The sequence below is a fragment of the Mycteria americana genome, chromosome 8 (genome assembly GCF_035582795.1).
Source record: "Mycteria americana isolate JAX WOST 10 ecotype Jacksonville Zoo and Gardens chromosome 8, USCA_MyAme_1.0, whole genome shotgun sequence".
Lineage (NCBI taxonomy): Eukaryota > Metazoa > Chordata > Aves > Ciconiiformes > Ciconiidae > Mycteria > Mycteria americana.
This window is the reverse complement of record NC_134372.1, coordinates 10,937,134-10,961,008: the sequence shown is the minus strand read 5'-3', so window position 1 is coordinate 10,961,008 and position 23,875 is coordinate 10,937,134. Positions and strand designations below refer to the sequence as shown.

Sequence of the window (23,875 nt, the reverse complement as noted above, 5' to 3'; positions counted from 1 at the left end):
ACAGCTTGCAGGCTTCAGAAAGGGCAGGGGTAGAGAGACCTCCCTGCTCCCTTCTGTGCTTTGTGCAGACAAGTGAGCATGGTTACCTGTCCAAAACAGGTGACTAGCAGGTAGGGAAGGAACAGGCTCCCACCACTCTCCCTTTGGGCAGGAGCTGATAGCACCACACTCCACAGCCATGATCAAGCCTCAGGGGGAAAGAGGCTTACACCCACCCTTCTCCACACCGCACCTAGCATGTCTTTTTTTCCACCTCTAACTTGATCCAGGAGGGTTGACCCAGCCCTTTGAGGAAAGGAAGGGCCATCTCCCTCCTACCCAGCCTCACCCCAGAGCTCATGCCACAGGCAGGCAGCACAGCAGCAGCCCCAGCACTGCCTTTGCCCACGGTGTGCACACTCTTGTTTGTCTTACACCAGCAGCTCCACTAGCACAAAATTACCAATTTGAGGGCAGAAGTATACCCATAGTGCTGCAAGCAGTAACTTACTGTAGAGCCACAGCAGCTAGAACCCCCTCCCCAGTGCTCGGTTGTGGCAGGGGGCAGAGGCAGAAAGCATTGGCACAGACATGCTAGAGGCAGAGTTTATTACACTACGCAGGCTAAGAACCCTGGGCAAGACCCCACACGGGTAAGAATCGAACCAGCTCTTTATCAAAAAGTTAATACTATAGTCAACCCCATTCTCCTTTGGTCATTACAAAGCAAGAGAAATATTAAAAGAAAGATATTTATACACAGAGGGAAGCTGAAGAAATTCTGTCCAGCCCTTCCCCCCCCACCCCACTCCCAGCACATTCAGGTGCCCAGTCTTCTGGCTGTCAGGAGCAGCAGAGTATCAAATCTTCACAAGATGTCAGGTTGTTGGGGTTTTATTATTATTGTTGTCAATAAAAGCAATAATTACGGAGAGCTGCCATTCCTGTTCCTCCCCAGGGAGGGTGGAGGGGCAACACCAGCTCCCCTCCCTCTCTGCCCTCCAAGTGTAGGGGATGGCTGTGTACACAGGTGTGTGAGGATGTGCACACACTTCCTCTTGCCAGTGCACACACACAGCACAGCTGGCACAGGCAATGTGGTCTCTGATCCCTCGTTTGTACGCAGTCTTTTAAAAAAAATATTGTATTATAATAATAATATGAATTTATCTTTCCATTTTGTGTCTTCTGGAAAAGTGTCAATCGTCCGTGAGGTCCTGCACAAAGAGGACTTCCGTGTGGCTGAGTCCGGCCTCCTGCAGCGTGGGTGGGTTGGGCCACTCCTCTGTAGGGAGGCAGGGCAGGACACGGCGAGGGAAGTTGGCCTCAATCTGGAACTTTTCAGGGCTTTCTTTCAAGGAGAACAAGAAGTCATGGATCACCTGGGAAAGAAGCACAGAAATAACTGCCAGCTGCAGGAACAACAACACAGCCAGACTGCATCCATGGCATCTCACAGGGGAAAGGTTACCAAATTTGCACCATCATTGCATTGTAGACACAAGACAGCCATTTTCTTAGCACACATGAAAGCGGACTTGTCACAGCATACTTAGGGAGTCCAGACACTGTTTCTGGCTCTTCCTACACTCTTATTTAATAGGGAGCAACAAGTCTCAGCTTTTCAGAAGAAAAAGTTTCTCTTTTTTTTTTTTCCCTCTCTAATATCTCTCTTCTAAGCTGGCGGGTCCAGGCCCCAAGACACCCTCCTTACCCAGGAAAAACTCTGCCTGCTAAGGCTCTCAAAGGTCACCATTTGGCAAAGTCCAATGGAACCAAAGCTTTGCTGAGCCACCTGGAGAATCTCTTGACCCTCTTCTACTCTGGGAAGCCCATCAGCTCTGCCCCAAGCTCACCGTCAATGACTGCGTGAAGTGGAATCGCCGCTCCACTCTGGAATCGTTAGGCAGCTTGAAAATGATCTTAACGCTCTCTGGATCATCAGGATGTGGTTCAGGAGGAAGGCATTCGGACTTCCGCTCCTTCTCCTCCTGCAGCGTCTGCAAAGTAAGGAGAGAGCAGGAGCAATGGGCATGCACTGAACTGACTTTTATGCTTGTCCCTTGCAGCACAGCTGCTCCAGGAGGCTGAGGACACTCAAGCCCCAAGCAAGACAAGCAGCTCCACTCTGACAAGAAAGCCCTACTGCAGGCACTGCTCCTACACGTGAGCACCCGACAGGGCTCAGCAGCCTCTCCAGTGGTCAGTTTGCTCTCACCTGTCGCCGCCTCTCCTCTGCTAGTTTTTGCTGCTGCACTTCCTCCTCCTTCTTCTTCTTCCTCTCCCGTTCTTCCTTCTTCTTGCGCTCCTTTTCCTGGTCCGCACGCAAGGATGCCAGATATGCCTCATCCTGCTGCTGCCTCAGAACTTGGGTTTGGTTCCTCTCTTCCCTGCAAATGTGAGCAGGGAGCAGTCAGGGCTAGCAGGCCCTAAAGTAAAGGCATGGCAGACCTGAGGGTGCAGGTACAGCCTCAAACTCGTAGGAGCACACACATCAGGTAGTGACTCAGAGTACCACGAGTTCCTAAAAGCAAGCTGAGTCTCCACAGTCCCTAGCACACAAACTGTTTCCCTAGGTTGAGTGGAAGTAAACTGAACACAAAGACTTCTCACGCACTGCAGCTTGAGAGTGGACAGATAGCACATAAGCAGTGCCCAGGATTTCTGCCTCGTACTTGAGACTCTTCACGGTTTTATCTCCTTCAGGTAATTCCTTGCACATTTCCAAAAACAGAGGCATCAAAATGTGTTACTGGGTCCCCCCCAGAGACCATGGGGTAGAGAAGGTGCAGAAAGAAGACCAGAAGGTGGCATCCTACATCAGACACAGCCTGCAAATCCCTACAGAGTTGTCATGGACTGGAGCTTGTGCTCGCAAGGCACCACCAATGACACAGTCAGAATTCAGGACAGCTAGCCCAGGCAGCAGCACTCGCTCACCGACTGGCTGTGGACGCCAGCTCTCCTCCTGCCTGCAATGCCTTCACTCCCACTTGGCTCCTACTGGCTATTGTCCAAGCTTTACCTGCAAAGCTCCAGCACACTAACGGTGTGCTCCAACTGCAGAAAACATTAGAGCACTCACACCCACCTTTCAGTAGTGGGCTTGTGTGGGCAACACATCCAGCCCCCTGGCTACAGGGTGGCCTGAAATTACAGACCAATGATCCCACTGGGAGAGCCCATGGGCTGTGTTACAGAACAGGAGATGCTGAGCTACCTGCCTACATATGGTGTCTGAAGGGAGGAAGAGGGCAGAGCAGAGCCTGCCTCCACAAGGTTTGCATTACTGGAGCTCAGGTCCCATCATACCTTTCCAGGCGTTCAGACACCAGGTACGTCTGATTAGCATCCATGATGAACATCAGTTGATTAATGAGGTCATCAGCCTGGATGAGGCCTTCTAGCCGCCCAACTACCGTCATTCTGCGATCCTTCAGCATGATCACGGCCAGGAATGGGTATGTGTTCTCTCGCAGAGCCTGGGAGACTGGGAAACAGGCACAAACATCACCATAACTGCCCCATCCAGAAGGGTCAGCAAGGGGTACAGCACAAACTTTCCATCACCAAGGGCCTAGGAAAGCAGCTTCCACAGACACTATCTCTTCCAAGGCAGAAAAGGCCTCAGGCTCCATTTTGTCAAACTAAGCCCTATAAATTAGCAAAGGGAGGAAGTGGCTTGGAGCATAGACACCGAGGGGAAAAAACAAGCTTTCAAGTAACAAAAAAGGTTCTTCAATTCAAGCAGGAAAGAAGTAAATTGCTCTGAATATCCATTCAGAATGGAAGAAAAAGCCCTGGGTTTAAACTGCAGGAAACAAAACACAGGTCAAGCACAGGGAAACACTTGCTAAGATGATTAAGGATGGCCAGACTGTAGAAGATACTGTCACGGGGGAAATGGCAGAGCGTCCATCCTGGACATTTCCAAACAAAATTAGGTTGTTTCTGCCAGAGGCAGGCTCTGTCTTGAGGCAGGGAATGGAGCACATCAGGGGCTTTTAAGTTACTGTTCACCTATGGCTGCTGACCACCTCCTCCTTAAAACATGCATGGCACATCACACAGCTTGGAGCTGCCATTATCAATGCAGCCCTCCAAACTAAATCAGAGCACCCCATGGATTAAATGAAAGGCCACAATTCCTACCAGCTCTGCTATCTAGGCTGTGACTCCAAAGCATCGCAGCAATAAAACAGCAATAAGTATGTGTCCTTAGAAAGCCATTCTTTCAAGGTGTCAATAGCTGGTAGCTGAACTATGAAGCCAAGAATGACCTGGATTTAGTACCAGAACTCCTGGCTTCTCCTGCCATGAAACAGGGTTGGTCAGAAGTAACATAGGAGGCACAAACAGAACTTTGGGAAAAGGCTCCATTTGCAGCAAAAATCTACCAAAATGCTGGCAGGCCAGGTATCAACAGCTCTGGAAAGACAGTACTTAAAAGGACCTCACTGTTGACTTTTGAGGAGACAGAGAGACTGGGTGCAGAGTAAAGATGACTGCCTCAGAAAGGGAAAAAAAATGCACCTAACAAGCACTCCTGGCCTCAGGTGTAATATGAGCCAGTGTTAAGGGCACAGCCAGTTAGATACTTGTTTCTGCACTCAGTTTAACCCTCAGCACACACCCACCAAAATCCCATTAACAAGGCCCTTTTCAGTGGGCAGCCTGAATGCCCACAGCAAAGAGTGCACAACTAGGACTGCCCAGAAACATATGGAACAGTGGAGGTAAAGAGCAGAAGGTATTTCCCTGGCATCCAAACAGGCCCTCTGAGATACCACACGGAAACCAACAGGTATTTCCCCATGCAATCCAAAATCTCTTGTCTGCTTGCACAAAAAACAACAGCGTGTTTCACACACGCAAATTTGTCAAAGAGCATCTGGCTTGTTCCAGAGACAGGAAAGGGATAGGTAAAGCCCAGGAGGGACACACTCACCTCTGTATCCCTCTGGTTTATTGGTTGAGCAAGCCCAGAAGAGCATTCTAGTGTTTATGAGGGTGATCACCTCAGGTACGCACAGTGTATTGCTAGGGATAAGAAGAGAGTGTGTGAATGAAGCCGCATTTAAAGTGCAAAGATAACTATTTGGAAGACTTTCCTACCTACCGGCAGAATTCATCTGTGTCTTGGTGGTCATCTCCATGAAGATAAACCAACAGGAAGCGCAGCTCCCGCTTGGCATCATTCAGTGCCTTGGCATAAGAGCAGAGGAGGTAAAGTTACAGGGTCTCTAGGCAAGGGGAAAGCAGCACCCACAAGACTTGTGTGACACAGCTCAGCAGCATTTACCTGAGCCATTACTCTGCCACTAGCGTGGTTTTAATGAAGCAGCAGTGGAGGATGAACCTATCAGAACTTCTGACTAAACCCTCATTTAAGGGGGCTACAATGGTTTTCTTTCACACTCCTTTCAGGATGTGGCTTTGGAGAACACTGAAGTCAGAGCAAAGCCAGGTAGGCAACTGCATGGATTGACACCCCCCACCGCCCTGCCAGACTCAGCTGGCAGTGAAGAGCCCTCCTTCATCCCTCAGACTCACAGCAGCCAAGACTGAGCTTTCCACGCTAGCCTGTACAGGACACAATCTTCAGACCACATCAAATGAAAACTACTAAAAAAAGATAACTCAATAATGCTGCAGGCCCCAACAAAACACAAAAAAACCCCAACAACAAAAAAAGTTTTTGCATCTGCAGTCTCTGGATTCCACCCACCCAAGAGCATTTCTTAACAAGACCACAGGATAAGTGCACAATAGGCTCCCTGTTTTACTGGCGCCGAGTTTTGGTAGCCTAACCATTCCATGGTTATTTAAGTTTGGATTCCAGGCAAGACAGAGGGGCCTAGAAGAGCTGCAGAGGGGACAAGCTCCATCGCTGTGCAGCATGGAGCAGATACAGACTGCACATTCTTCTCTGGCACTCGGAAAGCAGTGCTGATCCAACTGTCTACTGGGACGCACTGCAGGAGGCCCTTCCCTTGGCTAGGACGAGAGAAGCTGCCGAAGAGGCAGTACCCATTGGGACGTCCCTCTTTTACAGGGAGCACCATCAGCCCGGATCTAACATATGGAACTCTCACCTCCCATAATTTCTTCAAGGGCTCCCTCTCTCAATTTTGAGGTCCTGCACCAAGTTCTGGAGTTGCATTATAATACAAGCCCAGGCAGTCAATCCCAATTTGGGGAACAGAAGGACACTCTGGCATACCACATCAATTTATAAAAACAAAGGCAGGATTACAAAGAATAGCTGTTGGCTACAGAGCCATACAGACGGTCGAGGAACAGTCAGAGCAGCTTTGCTTTCCAACTTTGCAGGCTTGGCACATCATCAAGCCTGGCAGACACTGGTTTTCTAATACACTTGTTCACTAGCTCTCCATTACCCTGTTGGAGAGTTTGGGGACAAACGCTGGGCTTTTAGATGAAAAGTGATTTTGCCATGTAGGCCCTGATACCATCTGGCAAAATCCTCACTCTCCATCTCCCCAGGATCTATGCACCAACATGTGACACTGACCTGGCTGTAAGTTCCCTGGTAGAAGACAGGGTGTATCCTCCCATATTTTTCCTCAAACATATGAATAAATGAAAGAATGTCACCCACTGGGTCAGTGACCCGACTACGAGGATCAGGGCGTATAAAACGCAGAGCAAACCTAGGAAGGAAGCAAAGGACACTGGAAATTCAGCTTACTGACTTTCTGAAGAACAGGTTTTCTTTTCCACAGTCACTGGTATTCATAAGGAGGAAAAAAGTCACAGCCGAGACCCTTGAACATTTATAATCACAACCTAAACTGCCACCTGCTCCAAACTGATACCATTGCTACAGAAACCCCCAGTCAAATATTATCTCATACCAGCCATGAGCAAGTATCCGAATTCTGTGTGATTAACAGTTTCAACTTCCTCTGAAGCATCAGGCATAAGCCACACCAACAGTATGAGGTTTGAGGAATTTAGTCAAAGACAGGCTGTTAAAAGCCATAGAGTTTTGTCCAGATAACTTTGAAAACTGCATTTCTGCTATTCCAAGACTAACAATTCCAGAGTGCAAAGAGCTGCAGAAAGAGAACATTACACTACAAGTCCAATGAAGACAGAAGAAACAGTCATTCCTCTGGGGCTGAAAAAGCTTAACTGCAAGGCAGATATCAATGTTGTTTAGTTCTATTGATGCATAGAAGTTACACTGAACTTTGGAAAAGTCTCTAAGGGGGGGGAAGTAATACAACACAGGAAACTGCCAAAACAATGCAGATGGCAGGACTGCTAGATATTTACCCGCTTTTCAACATTCCCTTTTCTCTCTAGCCATGCTGTAAGGAGGCAAGATGAACTACCCCTTCAGGGCAGTAAAGGAAGAAGAAGCAACAGACACCAAAGAGGAAAAAGCAGAGGTGTTTACAGTTTGGGTTTTGCCAAGTAACATACAGGGATTAGGGCAGGTTAACCTGCAGCCCGGCCCAATGGGACATGATTTTGATCAAGTTGTTTGTCCAAGAATACCAGAGAGTTTGACACTGTTTTGCATCCCCTTTGCGTGGTACTCAAACTGTAAAGCCGCCTGGAGTTAGGACTCCAATTAAATATTTCATTTACAGAGCTGCAAGATGCTTATTTTCTCTGCAATAAGATTTATTTCTTACTAGACAGTGTAGGAACTTTACAAGGCTACAGATAAAGCCAGGTGAGCAAATAAATGGAATATCTGCCTTAAAGATCTAAGTGACAGAGGTACAGCCAAATCTAAGCTAGAGCGTGTCTTGATGCAGTCAATACATGAGTCAGCACAAAAAAGTACTTACCTAAATATATCAAGTAATGTGTAATAGGTAAATCGGAATGGAAGCATTATGAAGTAGTAACCCCATCCTAATAGGCCCTGCAATTACAAACAAAGAATTAGAACAGTCGCCACCCCTGGAACAGGCCTACTAAAGCGAAGTGTCCACCAGCATCAAGCACACAGGCACACATGGGAGCATCAGTGCTCTAACCACTGCAAAAATGTTCAGCAGTATTTCATGCTTCGGACATGTCAAATCAAATTCAAGTGACTAACGTGGTTCATTCAGAATTCAGTGTGACATGTCTGAAAATCAGCATCACTGACTATTCAAGCAGCAATGCTTTTGCTCTGTGCTAATTTTCTTAACTGTACAAAGGGATTAACAGCACTGAGTCTTACAGGTGCTCATGCAAATTTGTTTGTGAAACATTAATGCAAGTAATTGATACTGTATTCAAGTTAATATACATTTTAGGGGGGCTCTAAAAAGAAAAAGTATTATCACTTTGCCATAAGGAGGGGACAGTCCTTTGTTCCAACTGAACTGATCAAAAAGCTTTCCTATGCCACAGCAAGACATTTTATGACACCAAGAAGGTCGTCTCATACTGTGAATCACAGCATGGAGAAAATATCCACAGTAGTAATAGAGGCTGAAGGAACAGCTCAACATTTTGTTTTCAGAAGATAAAATATTTAGAAAGGAGATAACAGCATAGAGAGAAAACAATTCCTTTCCCTGCTTGCAAGTTCTGTTGTTCACAAATGTTGTGGTTTAGCCCCAGTCAGCAACTAAGCACCACACAGCCGCCCACTCACCCCCCTCCCCCGGTGGGACGGGGGAGAGAATCTGAAGAGCACAAGTAAGAAAACTCGTGGGCTGAGATAAGAACAGTTTAATAATTGAAATAATAATTTAAAAAATTGTAATGAAAAGGAAAATAACAAGAGAGGAAGAGAGAGAAGCAAAACTCAGGGAAAAAAACAACTCCCCCCCCCCAACAAGTGATGCAACCACTCACTGACCGCCAACTGACACCCAGCCAGTCCCCGAGCAGGAATTGATCACTGCCCCCCAGCTTATATACTGAGCATGATATCATACAGTATGAACACCCCTTTGGCCAGTTTGGCTGTGCCCCCTCCCAGCTTCTTGTGCACCTGGCAGAGCATGGGAAGCTGAAAAGTCCTTGACTAGTGTAAGCACTACTTAACAACAACTAGAACATCAGTGTGTTATCAACAGTATTCTCATACTAAATCCAAAACACAGCACTATATCTGCTACTAGGAAGAAAATTAACTCTATCCCAGCTGAAACCAGGACAACAAAGAGTCACACAACAAGCAGGACAAAATCCACTGTAAGATAACTTGCCCTGGGCTGTGGCCTTGAGACAATGTAGCTGTAGATCCTGTGGTCAGCTGTATTGACCTGCAACGGCCGCGATGGAGGAGGATTAAAGACACTTGGGACACCCTCTTGCTCATTCAGTCGGTCCTGTACAGCTGCCTTTGACACGAAAAAGAGCAAAGGGAAGTTTCAGACATTTAAGGATGGCAGAAGAGATCTTTGTTATACTTTGGACACTAACAGTAGGTATTATTTGTCCACAGCCCCAGAGCACTGGATAAGCACAACTCATTACAAACCGTAACCACCAATACTCTCTTCTGTATGGAAAGCCTTCTCCATGGCAGCCTGCACACACACACTACGGGAAGTTACACAACGTGCCAGTCAAGCGATGTTTCATAGCCATAACAACTCTGCTGTGTACTTCTGAAACCAGCTCTCCAGATGTATCAAGATACTGTTATAAAGAGCTACTAGTGTAAATTCAGAGGTTAGCAGATTAACTCTTACTGGTAGCACCCCACCCACCCGAGTACTCTGTTTAATCCAGGTACTTGGAAACCGCTACAAATCTTATTTGCAGTGGTACCTCTATGTTCCAGTTGTGCTGCTCCAGTGTGTGACGACATTGGTCCATGGACTCTATGCCAGTCAAGTCCTACAGAAGGAGAATAAAAGCAGATGAGTGCCAAGGAGGTGCGGTATTTTTACTGTTCTTTGCAACACGTGAGCAGAGACAAGAGTTACCGCAACACATTACCACAACACTTTTTTTAAGTGCTCTGCTCTCAGTTTAAGAGCAGAGCAACCTGAGCCAACCCATATCCATAAACACACAGGAGGCCCCAAACAGGCCTTTGCACTCTTCCAGCACTAGCCAATTCTCAGCAGTGCCCAACGTCTGTTACTATGACTGCACTCAGCCCAGTCAAGAGTCTAACATAATACTGCCCACAAGTTTCACTCTGGAAGGATATGCCAGGCTGATGCCCTCAAATGTCACCTCAAAGCATCAACTTAAAAGACAGGCCAAGCATTTCTGAAAACCCAAGATGACCATTACTTCACTCACTGCAAGCATAAACAGAAACTAAAACCAAAATGAGCCAGGAAGCAATGAAGGTAGTGTTTTCCAGCATCACAGGGGATTCTATAGTAAAAAAAAAAATCCAGTCCAACACAGACAGGACCCGAAACAGAAAACATAGTCCAAACACACCAGCAGACCTCAAAGCCACTGGGCTCTCACATCAATGTTTGGGAAGGTGTTATTTTAGCCCCGTGCCAATCAGAACTTCTGCACAAGAGATCAAACAACAGTATTTGTTATTACAGGAAGCCACGTCAGCACCTCTTGAATGGAGACAACCTTTGCTGAAGTGAACAACCCTGTCACCGTGCCACAGAAACACATCTCTCCCCACAACATTCACTGTAAGGTGTTTGAACAGACATTTCAGGGCTGTATATCACACCTATCAACAGAGCCGAAACACACACTTTCAAAGGACAGCATAAAGCCACAAATGTAATGCTGCTACCCTTTTAACAATCCTTTGAATCAGTCAGTGAAAAAATCATTACAGGTGACACAATTAACAATGCTGGGAATTTTGAAGGAAACTACTGTTATTTTAAAATTAAAATGAGTAAAAAGTTGTGGAGGTTTTTTTTTATAACTGTGCTACAGAAAGCCAAGAAAACAGTTATACCTTCAGAAACAATTATTTAGCTTGGATACAAGATGGCAGAAGCAATGACAATAAGCGTCACAAGCAGTGTAACAAATTCAACATAAATGCCGGCAATATAAGGAGACCATTGAAATACAACAGTTTCTCCAGCAAAGTCATTCTTGACAAGAGAACTCCACAGATTCTTAATGCTTCATGCTCTTACGTGGTGGACTTCTCTCCAGACACCTCCCCAGCCAGCTGGTGTAACACTACAGAGGGTGCACCTCCCTTGGTGGCTCAGGGACACAGTTGAGAAGCGAAACAGGCTGCTTTCCACCAGACTGCTACACACTGTGACAGATGGAGCCCGCTGACCTACAGAGGTTGTGTGAACTGAACTACAGCAGAGCCTTGCCTGTCCTCTGCCTGCCAGATCCACACGCTCTTCTCTGCGGCACCTGAGAAGATCTCAGCCATGCACAAGTTGGCAAAAGAGCAGGGAACTTCTGCTCCCTGTCATACAACAGAGCATAGCTTTTCTGCAGGAGGCAGCCTATGATGATTGCGAACACAGAGCAGTGACTTGATATAAATCCTCGTGTGCGGTTTTGATTACACCTTGTGATCCAATCCATTGTTAGCAATCCTATTTAATTCTGCTCGTCATCTCCCTCATTTCTTGCTTCATTTAAAAGCCCCTGAGGCAGTCTTGACAAGCTGACCATTTAAGAATGCACTGAATTGTTTTTTTACTGGAGAAGGATGGTGCACTATTGCCTTCCCTGCCCCCATTCATACATTCCACATGCTATTTCCACCCAAGTCACACTGTGGACAAATGCCCTATTCAATCTCTGGGCTCAGTTCAAAGTTTTGAGCATTTCTTGGCTTCTCTTATGAAGTCTCCATAGATCTCTACCTTCTCCCCAGTCTACCGGGTAAAAATCCTTGTTTCATTCTGCTGTACAGAACTAGACTGTTCAAAGTGTTGCTGACATTAACTATGTGATTGCAATTGCTTAGAAAAAAGCACTTCAAGTCACTGCCCAGTGGCATATAAATATATATTAAAAAGTAAGTCTGCAGCAAGCCTTGCAAGGGAGCACTACAGAAGTGACTTTCATAGAAGAAATGAAGCTCAGTGAACTCCACTGTTGCTGCCAGAATACCTTCGTTTATCACTCAGCTTCACAACCTAGTGTTTTAGTTTAACTATCTTTCTTTAAAGATGTGCTTCACTGAGTAAAATTTAGGTTTTGTATTCTGATTTTTTTTACCCCAAACTCCTAAAGAAGGCACTTCATTGTCCTTTTAGAAGGACATCTTAAAAGGCACCTGCAATTTACTCGATTATTTGATTTTACAATGGAGTCACAACGCGTGTATTTCAAAGCCTTGAAAGTCTTCTGACCACCATTCCTTAACACCCTGGAAATTCTGCTGGTGTTTGCAAAATTTACAAGATTCAGAAACTCATTCACACCTTTGTCTCTAAATGTCTGGATTATTGCTCAGCACTAATAACAGAGTTTCATGACTGAACAGTCCCTCCTTTTAAAATTACGCAAATCCTTTAGCAGTTTTAGGTCAGAAAGCAGCACCAAAGTAACAGCCATGCAGAACTATCAACAAACATTTAACAAGCACTGAATCACTGCAGCATTTGCAAGACCCACTGAGCTCCACAGAGACAGACTACAGGCCAGCTAACTTCACCCCCTCCCAACCATCATTACAGCGACAGGCACACTGCTGGTCAGATCTGAGTCTTCTACAACAGCACTCCTCTGTGGAGGTGAAGCTACTTTTTTTTTTCTTAGCATCTAATACAGTTGCTCTCAACACAAACCAGAAGTGACAAAACCACCCCAGCAGCACCATGCCTAGCGCTCCCACCACTCTTCTGATCAATGAAGCTGCGTAATTAAACACTGCAGGAAAAAGAAATTGCCTGTGTAAAGGCAGCTTTTAAAACTGAACACGTTTTTGAATGTTATTTTGACATGCTCCGTAAGACAGACACACTACAGTTCCAGGATCTTCTGGAAGACATGTATAGGTTCAGAACGACTTGCACTCAATGTAAGGAACTGCAGGAAGACAGTTCAACCGTCAGTTTAGGCAACACTTGCTGGTAAACATCGATACTGTTCATCATCACTCCCAATGACCATTTATACTGTTATCTCACTACCTTCTATGGCCACTGCTTCGCCTTTGTCACAGAAACAGGTTAGAAACTTGAAATGCCACATCATTTCCACTGCACCAGTTACAGCATTTCTGGTGAATCTCATGGCTAGCTGCAAACTGCGTTGTTCACATGCCAGACAAACGAGCGTGTTCTTAGTATCATTAAGGCTAAGAGAACAAACTGTATCTTCAAATCAGTCACTAACTGCTAGTTTCCTACTCACTGTAATCTCTCATTAGCTGCCTCAAAGAACATATATTTTACACAGATATAGTAAGTAATAAAAAGATAAGGCTCCCTGCAGTTAAAATTAATCCCATTAAACTAGCACCCTCAAACGTTCAAATAAATGTAGATCTAAGCTCAAGACAGTGGATAATATTTAGAAAACAAAATATTAAAGTACCACAAATACCAGGAAAGTTCAACACTGCCTTCTCAAACACCACTCAAAGCAGAGTGCTATCCTAAAACATACCAAAGCTGCTGCTGGGTATAATTATTTGCACCTCTCACCTTTGAGCCTGCTCAGAATGCTAAAATCTTCTCAATGCTGAAATAGCGGAAAGTACAATTCCACACTTCAAAGGCAGAAGAAATACCCCTGAGTGGACAAAGGTTGCAAACTGGACTTAGGAAAGTGTTCCCTCTGCAGATATGCTCATATGTTGAAACACAGCATAAGAGATGCAAATCCACAGGACTGTAACTGGCACTGCTCTTAATTCCCAACCCACTGCCAAATTCCAGAGAATTATGTTTCCAAGGGTAAAGAACATCTGACTTCAAGCAGCAAAAAAGCCTTTCCCAAGAGAGTTTCTCTTTGCATATTACAGCAAATGCCTTTATGAGGGTTTTGATTGATATGCAGTACACTGAGTAGAAAAGATGCCTGGAGTTTCTTGTTTCCTCCTTCCTCTTTAAATTAGAGATGTTTTCAGTCCTGAGCATTTTGTTTTCCCCAGTTGAAGTTAGAGATAGTATTGTGAGTGCTAACTTTTTCCTTTGCAAATAACAATCCATTACTTTACATTAGCACATTATAACATTAGACATCAGCCCAAGTGTAATGGGTACAGATCAATAACAAGATCCTACAAAAGCTGCTCTGCTGTTTCTTCCATCTCCCAAATGGAACTGTATCTCCACAGCTTTAAGCTGTTCACATCAAGTTTCTCTCTACAGATGTCAAGACAGCCAAGTCTTGACAGATGAAAAATGTAGATGCTTTTATTCCTTTACATTAGCCAATGCTTCGGCAGTAAACAGGAGGCTGAAAGTGTGCAAGAGTGCTTTGTTGTTTTTATTTCAAGTCTCCTGATTATCTCTCCATATTGGTACTTTTTTTTTTTTACTCCATTAACCCACCATAGCAGGGTGGCAGAGAACTGTCCTATTCCAGCCCCGTCAGTAGGAAGAGAACTGCTACTTTCACCATTCTGCCCGCAAAGCTGTTTATATGAGCACTACCAAGACACATCAAGCAAACATCAGTGGAATTAACGCAAAGCATGTATTTAAACTGTAACCCTGACAGCTTGGGCCACAAACAGGACAGCAGGCATTCACTTCTCTACCTTGGAAGGAGCAATTTCCAGCAGAAGTAGGATAAACAGTGTAGGGCAACAGCATCTTCACCCAGAACAGCTGTTTGCTGGGTGAATGGCAGTCTACAGCTCTTGCTCAATGCTCCCCTTCTGGCTCTTCATTTAACTGTAACACTACTGAAGGCCTTCTGCTATTGCTTACCTCATCTTTGTTATCCCCACTCCCTTCTTTCCTAGTCCACCCTCCTGCTTTATTCACATTGCAGTAGCATGCCACCTTCTGTGGAAGTACAGTGCTCTGCCACCACAGAATATTGTACAAATTACTTATGATAGCGCATCACAACAAAAGTGTGAAGTTATCTTTGAAAACATGTAAGTGTTCCCTGCGAAGACAGCAGGAATCCCTGAAAGGTTTACAAGCCAACTGTAGCAGTGTTTTTCATCAATAGCAATGTACAAATGATTTTAGTGAGACTTAGCCATCCTCTCCAAACAGTAAATGCTATTTAACAGAGTCCAGCTAAAGGAAACAAAACAAAAAAATCTTTTCCAGGTGGACTGATTTACTCCATCTCATTTAAAAAAAGCAAGCAGGACTGCACACCTGAGCCCCTTTCAGCCAGGCATTAAGTACCAAAGGAGAAGGACTCACCAGTGAAGTCTGTCACTAGCCCAGCCCTGGTGAAAAGCTAATCCCATATACCCCAGGGGACTGAAGAATGAGAGGATCCTGGTATCAAAGCCTTCTAGACTACAGCTTTCACATCAGGTTCTTGACAGTAACTGTCTTCTAAAGGAAAAATTTCTCCCATTTACAGTCTAAGGCGCATTTCCCTCCACTCCAGGGCTTCAACAGGAAGCTGGACTAAAACCTGAATCCCTCCTTCTGACTCCTTCTCCTTCCCCTCCAGCCCCCAGCCTGCTGTCCATGGCAACACCAGGTAGCATTAGGAAACAGGATTCTTTAGTTTCACAGCTGCCCACAGGGTTTTGAAAATAGCAACCGGGACACTGATGAGTGCAGCTGGTCCTATCTGTCCAGATTCAGTAGATTAATAAGTACCACAACATCTTACAGCAAGAGAATGGGAGCTGGAGGACAGCTTTTGCACATATATACATGCAGCATAAGGCAATGGCTTAAAACTCATACTTACCAGGGAAATGGTAGCATTGAGAAAGTAACTGTTAACACCGCTCTGCCTCCTTCGTCTGTAAGTTAAGATTGCCCAACCAGCTTAATTTGCAGTAAAGATTTAGAGGGGATATCTGTAAAAAAGTTTCCTCATAGCTATAGTCACAGAGAAAGACTGCAGTACATTAATTACTTCAGGAGGTTACCTCTGAGCCAGGGGGATTCTGGCTCAGAGGTAAAGGCTTGGCAAATATCTGCCTGGAACAAAGAGGAACACCTGCACCTATCTCACCTGTGGAAGGCAGAGCTGGATGCCTCTGAAGTCTCTTTAAGCCCTCTAATTCCACAGTTACATCACACCAAAAGATGCAAAGCACAGCCTTAAAAAACGAATATGAAGCAACAAAATCTGACAAAACACTCTTGAAAGAAAAATGTTGTATTTGTAAAAGAACTCTGCAATCCAAGGAACACCACATGACACCCTATAATTCAGAGACAAACACACGACACCTGAAGATAATTTTCATTGGCCAGCCTGTTTAATTACTTCTCATTGAGCAGCCCTAATTATTTCAACTCCACAGCACTATTTTCTACCCAAGAAGCCACATCTACAGATTTTTTTTTTTAATTATTCAGCTGCTGCACAGCCCCAAAGCCCTGGCAAACCAAAGGTTAAGCAACCCAGCCCATGTTATGCAGCAGACAGCAAGATTAGATCATTACAATCCCCAGTGGCCTCCCCCCAGTAGGCATTATCCAACAGTGAGGGTTAGAAACAATTTTCTGACAAACCACATTCCATAGAAACCCACTAGCTCACCCTCCCAAGACGCCAGGAAAGGTTCTCCCATTCACCGCTAACGACAAGAAAGGGAGTTTTTCAGACTACCTAATTAAAATGGCCGGGACTTACCGAGGAGTTTTTCCCCGTACGGAGTTTATGGGGTTTATTCAGCAGTCACTTCCTGCCTCCCCAATTAGCGATGACAGAACACCCTTCCTAATGATGCGCTTGGGGTACGCATAGTGCCAGCCGGCCCCTCAGCGAGGCCCCAGCCCCGGAGAGCCCGAAGCCCGGCGAGCCCAAGCCCCACACAAGAGCTTCACTCGCCCCCGCGGGGAACGCCCTTACCCCCACCAGGACCGGGACTACCAGATTCTCTCCTCTCACCCCCCACTCAGGCCCAGCCCGACACCCCCGCACCGCCGGGCCCGCTCCGGCTCTCAGTGAGCCCCGTACCCCCCGGCCCGGCGCAGGCCGGCAGGACCCCAGCGGGCAGGCCCAGCCCAGCCCGTTCCGTGCGCCACCTCCTCCGCTCCCGCCAGCCGGCACGGGCCCCCCCGACGCGGCACCTGGAACTGCAGCAGCTTCTCGGTCTGCTCCGCCGTCAGCTCCCGCTCCTCAGGCGCCGCCATTTTGCTGCCGCCTCTGACCCGCCGCTCCGTCACTCTCCGGAACTGACGTCTCCCACCCGCACTTCCGCCCCGGCTCCAGGGCGCGCGCGCGCGCGCGAGGCGACGCTACGAAGCCAATGGCCGTTTATCGGCCGCAACCGGAAATGCTCGACCGCGTTCCGGAGAAAGCCGAAGTGCTCTCAGACCTAGCCGGGAATCCCCGAGTCTCATCGACGGGGCTCGCCGCTCTCGGGTGTTCCCGATGGGTGCACGAATTGTTCCGAAATATGCCGAAAGCTGCTCGGGCCTTTCCGGAGTTGGACGGGGGCGGGAGGGGGGTGGTTGCCTTCGGCTGTGGGAGCGGGTCGCGCGAGTCGGGGCTTGGAGCCCCGGGCGGGCCGCGGCAGGAGGGGGGACGTGGGCCGGAGTCCCTTGGGAGCGGGTTGGGCTGCCTGTCACCGGGGCGGCCCGTCCGCCACCGGGTGGGTCCTACCCGGCCACCTCCCGTCCCGCCGGGTCGCCCGTCCACCGGCGGCGGCTCCACCCAAGATGGCGGCCGCGGCGGGCGCCAGCCAAGATGGTGGCTGTGAGGGGCCGCCCGCTCCCGCCCCGGAGAGCTACGAGTGCGCGCGTGGGTGGGGAGGGTGCCCTGGGACCACGGGCCTGCGAGGCCGGGGGAAGGCGGCCGAGCAGCTCCGGCCCCCCATGCCCGCGGTGGGGCCGCGCCTGGCCCGCACCGGCTCCGGCCGGCAGCGGCGATGCAGCTCGTGAGCTGCGGCTCGCCCCCGGCCGGCGGCCTGGCGATGCGCCGGGAGGCGGGGAAGCAGGACGGGCCAGGCGGGGCCGCCTCGCCGCTGATGTCAGCGCGGCCGCCCCGCCTGCCGCCGCCGCCGCAGTGACAGCTCCGCCCGCGCCCAGTCGGGCCCAGCCCAGCCGAGCCGCGCAGCCGGAGCGGGAGCGGGGCGGGCGGGCCGGCCATGGCCGACGACTTCGGCTTCTTCTCCTCGTCCGAGGGGGCCGGCGCCGAGGAGGACCCGGCCGCCGCCTTCCTGGCCCAACAGGAGAGCGAGATCGCGGGCATCGAGAACGACGAGGGCTTCGGGCCGACCGACGGCGAATCGGCCGCCGCCCCTGCCGGGCAGGCGGCCCCGCCGGAACCGGGTGAGCGCCGCGCTGCGCCGGGCGGGCGCGGCCGGGGCCCCGCGGGGTCTGCCTGGCTGCGCGCCCGGTGGGCACGGAGGGGGCTGCCACCCCCGTGGGTGTAAAGGAGGACTGTGTCCCCGCTTGCCCCGAGAGCAGGGAGGGGTTCCTTCCAAGCTGCACCCCCCGTGGGACTGGGGTTCCCCACGGGATGCACTGCACCCCCAGTGGGTGATGGGGTCCGTGCTGCACCCCCAATGGGCAGGCGATGGGGTTCCCCAATGGCCAGGCCTACATCCCAGCAAGGACTATCTAGGGCCCGTGCTTGGTCCCAGAGGGCTTGATGTTGGGGTTTCCTCTCAAGCTTCAGGATGTGGGGTGAATCCTGAGCTGGGACTTGCCAGCTGTGGGGTCATTCCTCCCCTGTGTGCTCAGACTGGGTTCCCTGGGTTGGATGGACCCCCATCTCCCTGTCTCAGTGCCCCCAGCTAGGGCAATGTGAGAGGCATCCAGGCGAAGCTGAGGAGCAATGACAGCCCTGCCACTGTCCCCACAGACAGGAGAGCCCTTTGGGGTGCAAAATGGAAGGCATTTCCATTGGGGACGTTGTGGTCCCGGGCCCTGCAGGCAGAAGATGTTAATCCGGATCTCTTGCCTCCAGTCTGTGGGGGCTTTGGTAGGTAGCAGGGGCTCAGGGCCTGCTCACCACATGGACATAGGGATGCTGCTGCCACAGTACTCTGACTCCTTCCCCTAACCCAGGCCCACAGGGTGTCCTTGTGCTGGCTGTGGAGCAGTGGTTTCACCTCTCCACACACAGGGCTGCGGAGGCAGACCTGGGCCCAGCGGGGTGTTGACAGCTGTGGTGATAAATGCAGTCAGACAGGCTGGAGCTGGGTGTAGTTGGCTCTGTGGGGGCGAGCACTGTGGGGACAGCGCTTGCCTGAGCTGCACTGTGGCTGTGCGGCTGCCTGTGCCTGCAGCTAGGCAGCTGGTAGAAGCCCTGTGGTCATCAGAGCTTTGGCAGCTCAGAGCCTGGAGTCTGCCTCCTTCAAAGCCTCTTCTCTGCCTAGCAGCAGAGAGCCCCGCATGGGGCTGGCCTTGTGGCCCTGGTGTGCAGCTTGGTGTTCTCTGGGGCTGGGGGGCAGATGGGCTGTACCCCAGCTGTGGGTCTCAGTGGTGTCTCATTCCCAGACCTAACCTTGCAGCTCATCCCAGGGGCATGCCCCTAAGTGGGCTCTCGAGGACCTTGGCACGCACACCTGCCCTCCTCTCCTGGTGGAGCACACTGCAGTGTTTCTGTGGGCTCTGTCCCTGGCAGGGTTGCCTTCCCATCGCAGCCCTGCACTGCTGGGCACTTGGCTGACAGTTTCTGGGTCAGCTGTCTGTGTCCATTGGCAGCCTCTGCTTGGCTGCTTGCAGATTGGGGTTGGCCGAGTTGTCTTTCTACAGTCAGAGCACCTGCCTGCGTCCAGCCCCGTGCCTGGAACAGTTTCCCTAATCTTCAGATGAGACAAAACACCAGTGAAAACACCATAAAGACATAAATGCCCAGAGAGGCTTGTCTGGGAGAGAGAGATGTGCTGGCTGAATCCCAACAAGGACAGGAGACCATGGGGCCTGGCCCACATATGTGGAGCTGTTGTGGATGGGTGTGCTGGGGTGGAAATGGCACAGCCAAACTCCCAGGAACTGATTCGCTTCAGTTTCATGAACTGCCCCTCCGGGATCACCTGCAGTTGCCATAGTTGTGTTTGTGTTTCTCTCTTCCTTTTCTCTAGCTGTTTTCCAGAATGGAGGAGCCACTGTCAATGGAGATGTCTTTCAGGTGAGAGCTCAGCCCCTTGCCCTGGCTCGGTAGTGCTAAGGGGCATTGGGTGAGTATGGGGCCAGCACACTGCTGCTCTGCCCCCAGGATTGACTGGAGTTTGCTATCCAGCCCCACAACAGCTATGGTGCTCCTGGGAAGGTCTGGGTCTTGTGGGAGAGTCCTGGCTGCTCCATTCTCACACCTCTTTGAAGAGAAGATTGGTCCTGCCTGCCATGACCTGCCCCAAATCTGTTTGCAGGTGGCCTGTGTCCTGAAGCAATGCCTGGGCTGTAAGAGCAGATGATAAATCCTCCATTCCCCACAGAAGCCCCCTCTCTCCAGCCTGGGTAGCTCCTGGAGGCCTCTGAGGCAGTCAGGAGCATCTCTTAGCAGGGTCCAGAGCCAGGACAGCGCTGCCATGAGACACTTGCTTTGCTGTGGCCTTGCTGCCAAGTCCTGGCAGCATCTCCCATTAAACCCACTTGCCCCATGGCCAAGGGTGTTTCATGTCAGCTCCCTCTGGGAGCCCGAAGCCCAGCTCTGCTGGCTACAGGAGAAGCTGTGCCAGCTTCTGACAAGTCCTTCACCCCACTCAGTGCTGAGCAGCGTGGCATGTGCATTGCCCATGCCTAGTGTATGGGATGATAATCACATTAGAGATGGGACAGACTTAATTAGATTGGGGATCTTGGAGGAAAGCCGTAATGCCATTGCTGAGCTTGGTGTCAGGCTGGGCGTCCTGGCCAGTGGAAGATGTTAGGAGAGGTGCTGAGCCAGTGTGGTGCTGGGCCTGGCGGGAGCCGTACAGGCAGCTTGGCTTGGAGGGGCGAGGGGGGCTCTTGCCTGTGGGCTGGTGTCCGGGCAGAGAGCTGTACCTCCCTTGGGCCCTGCCTCTTGCCTGGGCTCTCCCAGTCTGTTGTGGCCAAGCCTGTAATGACGCTCAGTCCTGGGGCTGCCTCAGCCCAAGTCAGGGCCGGGGAAGCCCGGTGCTGGTGGGGAGCATGTTACAAAGCCGGTGGCTGTCCTCTGCTGCCGGGCTGCCCGGAGCATGTGAGTGCTGGTTGACAGCGAGCAGCAAGTCAAGGAGGGGAGTGCTAGGAAGTCTTTCTGGGTGGCAGGGCCTGGGACTGGGAGTTGGGACAGCAGCTTGAGCAGTGCTTTGGGGACACTGTCCCACATGTCCTGTGGGCTGTCACCCTCCCTACCTCCTGTCTTGGCTTGTCTGAGTGCTGGGAGCGTGGAGTCTTGCCCTGCTGCCAGCCCTCCGAGGTGGCTGGGCTGGGCTGTGGGAGGAGCTGGTGCTGATGGTGAGGTGCTTGTGTCCTGCAGGAGTCCAACGGCCCCACGGATGCCTACGCAGCCATAGCCAAGGCTGACCGGCTGACCCAGGAACCTGAGAGCATCCGCAAGTGGAGGGAGGAGCAGAAGAAGCGCCTGGAGGAGCTGGGTGAGACCCAAGGCCGTGTGTGGCTGTGCTCGTGGCACCTTGCAATGTGGCAGTCGGGGCCCTTGGGGTCCCTCACCTGCGGTGACCCTGCTGCATCCCAGAGAGGTGTCTCGTGCTCCATGCCCTGTGGGTGCCCCTGCCAAGGATCTACTGTCCTTGGGGCAGTGACGCCTTTCAGACAGTACTAGTGGGGACTGGGGACAGGCCTGGGGGGGCTGCAGCTGTCCTGCCGGCCGAGGGGCTGCCCAGTAGACCTAGTGGGTGCCAGTCTGGCTGATGGAGGCTGTCTCGCCCTGGCCTTAGATGCAGCATCGAAGGTGACTGAGCAGGAATGGCGTGAGAAGGCCAAGAAGGACCTGGAGGAGTGGAACCTGCGTCAGAATGAGCAGATGGAGAAGAACCGGGCAAACAACAGGTATGTCAGGCTCAGCGCGGCTGCAAGGGCTGTGACAGGAGCTGCTGTGCAGCCAGATCTGCCTTCCTGGGATGTCTGGGGATCTCTGTCCCCACAGTGGGGCCCAGCCCTGTGGGGACAGAGCTTTGCCAGGCAAGGGGAGAGGCCCCAGAGCTTCAAGCCGCTCTGGTGGCTGTGCAGGGCCACCCTGGCTGGGACCACACTGGGATCACCCTGGGATCTCAGTGCCTCGCACCGGGGCAGGGTTGGGGCATCATCTGTGCAGCCCTGTCGTCACCGGCAGGTCTTCCTGGTGCTGTGTATGCTGTGATGAGTGGGTCACGCTCTGTGGGAGGATGCTAACCCCCTCTCTGTTTCTCTCTTTCTAACCCTCTGCCTGCCTGTCTGCTCTGCGCTCTCTCTCTGTCTGTGCCTCGGGGGCTAGGATCGCTGACAAAGCCTTTTACCAGCAGCCGGACGCCGATGTGATTGGCTATGTGTATGTGCCTCTTACAGACTGTATCCTGCCCCGCAGGGTCTGGGGTCCTGGCCCCAGCACTGGCTGCCCAGCCAAGGGAAGGGGGGATGCTGGGAGGTACTGGGCCCTGGTGAGGTCCCAGAGGGAGGATGCTGCAGCTGAGTGTCTCCAAATGGTGGAGTCTTAGGAGGCAAGTGGAGCTCCTGGAAATGCCCCTGTGGGGGTTGGTTGAAGAGGCAAAGCCGTGGAGTCTTGTGCCTTTTGGGGGACAGCTCTAGGGGCGGAGAAGTCTTGGGAGCAGGCAGACACCCCTGTGCCCCTGGATGAACGTATCTTGGGCGAGTGCAGCCAACAGCAGCCTTGAGCATCGTGTGTCTCCAGATCCTGGAGGATGCTGAGCTGATTGGCTGGAGCAAGGGGACTGGAAGCAGGGGCGTGAGGGGTTCCCAGGAAGAGGGCAGGGTCTCCTTGGAAAGGGTTCTGCCAGTGACAACCCTCAATGTCTCTGCAGGGCCTCGGAGGAAGCATTCCTGAAGGAGTCCAAGGAGGAAACCCCAGGCTCCGAGTGGGAGAAGGTGGCCCAGCTCTGTGATTTCAACCCCAAGAGCAGCAAGCAGAGCAAGGATGTCTCGCGGATGCGCTCGGTGCTTATCTCCCTCAAACAGACACCCCTGTCCCGCTAGCTGCCACCTGGCACAGCCAGGAGCACAGCAGGGCAAGGCCAGGCTCACTGAGCCGGGCAGTTTTGTGGGGCCAGCCCATGAGGGGCCTCACCCTGCCTGCCTGCTGTTCCCTGGTGTGCGCCTCGGCTGTGCTCGAGTCACTGGTTGTAACTCTCCCCATGGTTTTCCTTTGCTTAAAAGGTGCATCGGTCTCTTTTTACACTTATTTATTACTGTGGCATTTCCCCGGGAAGCGACACTGGGTGGCAGAGCTGAGTTAGCACGGGATCTCCCAGCCTGGGCTCTGTGGGATGTTGTGCCCAGGGGCCTGGCTCAGTGAGAGGGGGAACACCCCACCCCGTGTTCCCCACCTCACCCCCGTGCTGGGAATCAACCTGCCTGCGGCTGTCCTGGCCCTGGGTGAGTGCAGGCTTGGCAGCCCTGTGTCTGGGCCTGGGTCCTAGCCCCAAGGCAGTGATCCTAGTGGGACCCCTGGCTCCCATCTGCCTTTCTGGCAGGGTTTAGAGCAGAGCTGGCTGCAGGGCTGCAAGGGTGGAGGAACAGCCCTGACTCAGCTCTGCACCGCAAGGTTCTGCAGGGAGCACGGCCGCAGCATGATGCTGCTGGGCTAGCAGGGACTGAGGAATGTGAGTGCAGGCTCCCAGGCTAGGCCAGGACTGCCAGTGGTTGCCCCAAGCCCAGCAGACCTCTCCCTAGACTGGCTGTGCACCCCAAAAAGCTGGCAGGGCTCCAAGTAGCAGTTGCAGTGTCCGTATCCCATCCGTCCTGCGGGGCTGCTGGTGCCAGGCAGCATGGTGGTGCGGGGCACTAGGAAGGGGCCA

General features: G+C 51.0%; 2 protein-coding genes across 3 annotated transcripts; one reads left to right on the top strand and one right to left on the bottom strand.

The window, feature by feature from the left end:
- Positions 1 to 571: 571 nt before the first annotated feature.
- On the bottom strand, positions 572 to 17,907 carry FAF2 (Fas associated factor family member 2). Of its 2 annotated transcripts, XM_075509618.1 has the most exons (12): positions 17,061 to 17,907; positions 13,533 to 13,620; positions 9,736 to 9,804; positions 9,168 to 9,302; positions 7,806 to 7,882; positions 6,515 to 6,653; positions 5,099 to 5,184; positions 4,928 to 5,019; positions 3,292 to 3,469; positions 2,198 to 2,369; positions 1,836 to 1,979; positions 572 to 1,361 (listed from the first exon to the last, which is right to left on the bottom strand). In XM_075509618.1, the coding sequence occupies exons 3-12, from the start codon at positions 9,781 to 9,783 to the stop codon at positions 1,179 to 1,181; spliced, it is 1,254 nt and encodes a 417-aa protein (XP_075365733.1). In that variant the 5' UTR covers positions 9,784 to 9,804; positions 13,533 to 13,620; positions 17,061 to 17,907; the 3' UTR covers positions 572 to 1,178. The 2 variants fall into 2 exon arrangements, with proteins under 2 accessions (XP_075365733.1, XP_075365732.1); XM_075509617.1 differs by lacking the exon at positions 13,533 to 13,620.
- Positions 17,908 to 17,982: 75 nt separating this feature from the next.
- CLTB (clathrin light chain B) lies at positions 17,983 to 23,255 on the top strand. Its single transcript, XM_075509621.1, has 5 exons — positions 17,983 to 18,263; positions 20,024 to 20,070; positions 21,382 to 21,499; positions 21,803 to 21,914; positions 22,883 to 23,255. Exons 1-5 carry the CDS (start codon positions 18,080 to 18,082, stop codon positions 23,052 to 23,054), a joined length of 633 nt encoding a protein of 210 aa, XP_075365736.1. The 5' UTR covers positions 17,983 to 18,079; the 3' UTR covers positions 23,055 to 23,255.
- Positions 23,256 to 23,875: the final 620 nt, after the last annotated feature.

Excerpts from the sequence above, each read along its gene's own strand:
- FAF2 (XM_075509617.1), bottom strand. The coding sequence starts at position 17,123 with ATGGCGGCGCCTGAGGAGCGGGAGCTGACGGCGGAGCAGACCGAGAAG. Across the intron at positions 7,883-9,167 it reads TCTCAAGGCCACAGCCCAGG|GGCCTATTAGGATGGGGTTA; the intron begins GCAAGTTATCTT and ends TTGTAATTGCAG. Across the intron at positions 3,470-4,927 it reads TAAACCAGAGGGATACAGAG|TCTCCCAGGCTCTGCGAGAG; the intron begins GTGAGTGTGTCC and ends CCTGTTTCCCAG.
- CLTB (XM_075509621.1), top strand. The coding sequence starts at position 18,080 with ATGGCCGACGACTTCGGCTTCTTCTCCTCGTCCGAGGGGGCCGGCGCC. Across the intron at positions 20,071-21,381 it reads TCAATGGAGATGTCTTTCAG|GAGTCCAACGGCCCCACGGA; the intron begins GTGAGAGCTCAG and ends TGTGTCCTGCAG. Across the intron at positions 21,500-21,802 it reads GAAGCGCCTGGAGGAGCTGG|ATGCAGCATCGAAGGTGACT; the intron begins GTGAGACCCAAG and ends CCCTGGCCTTAG.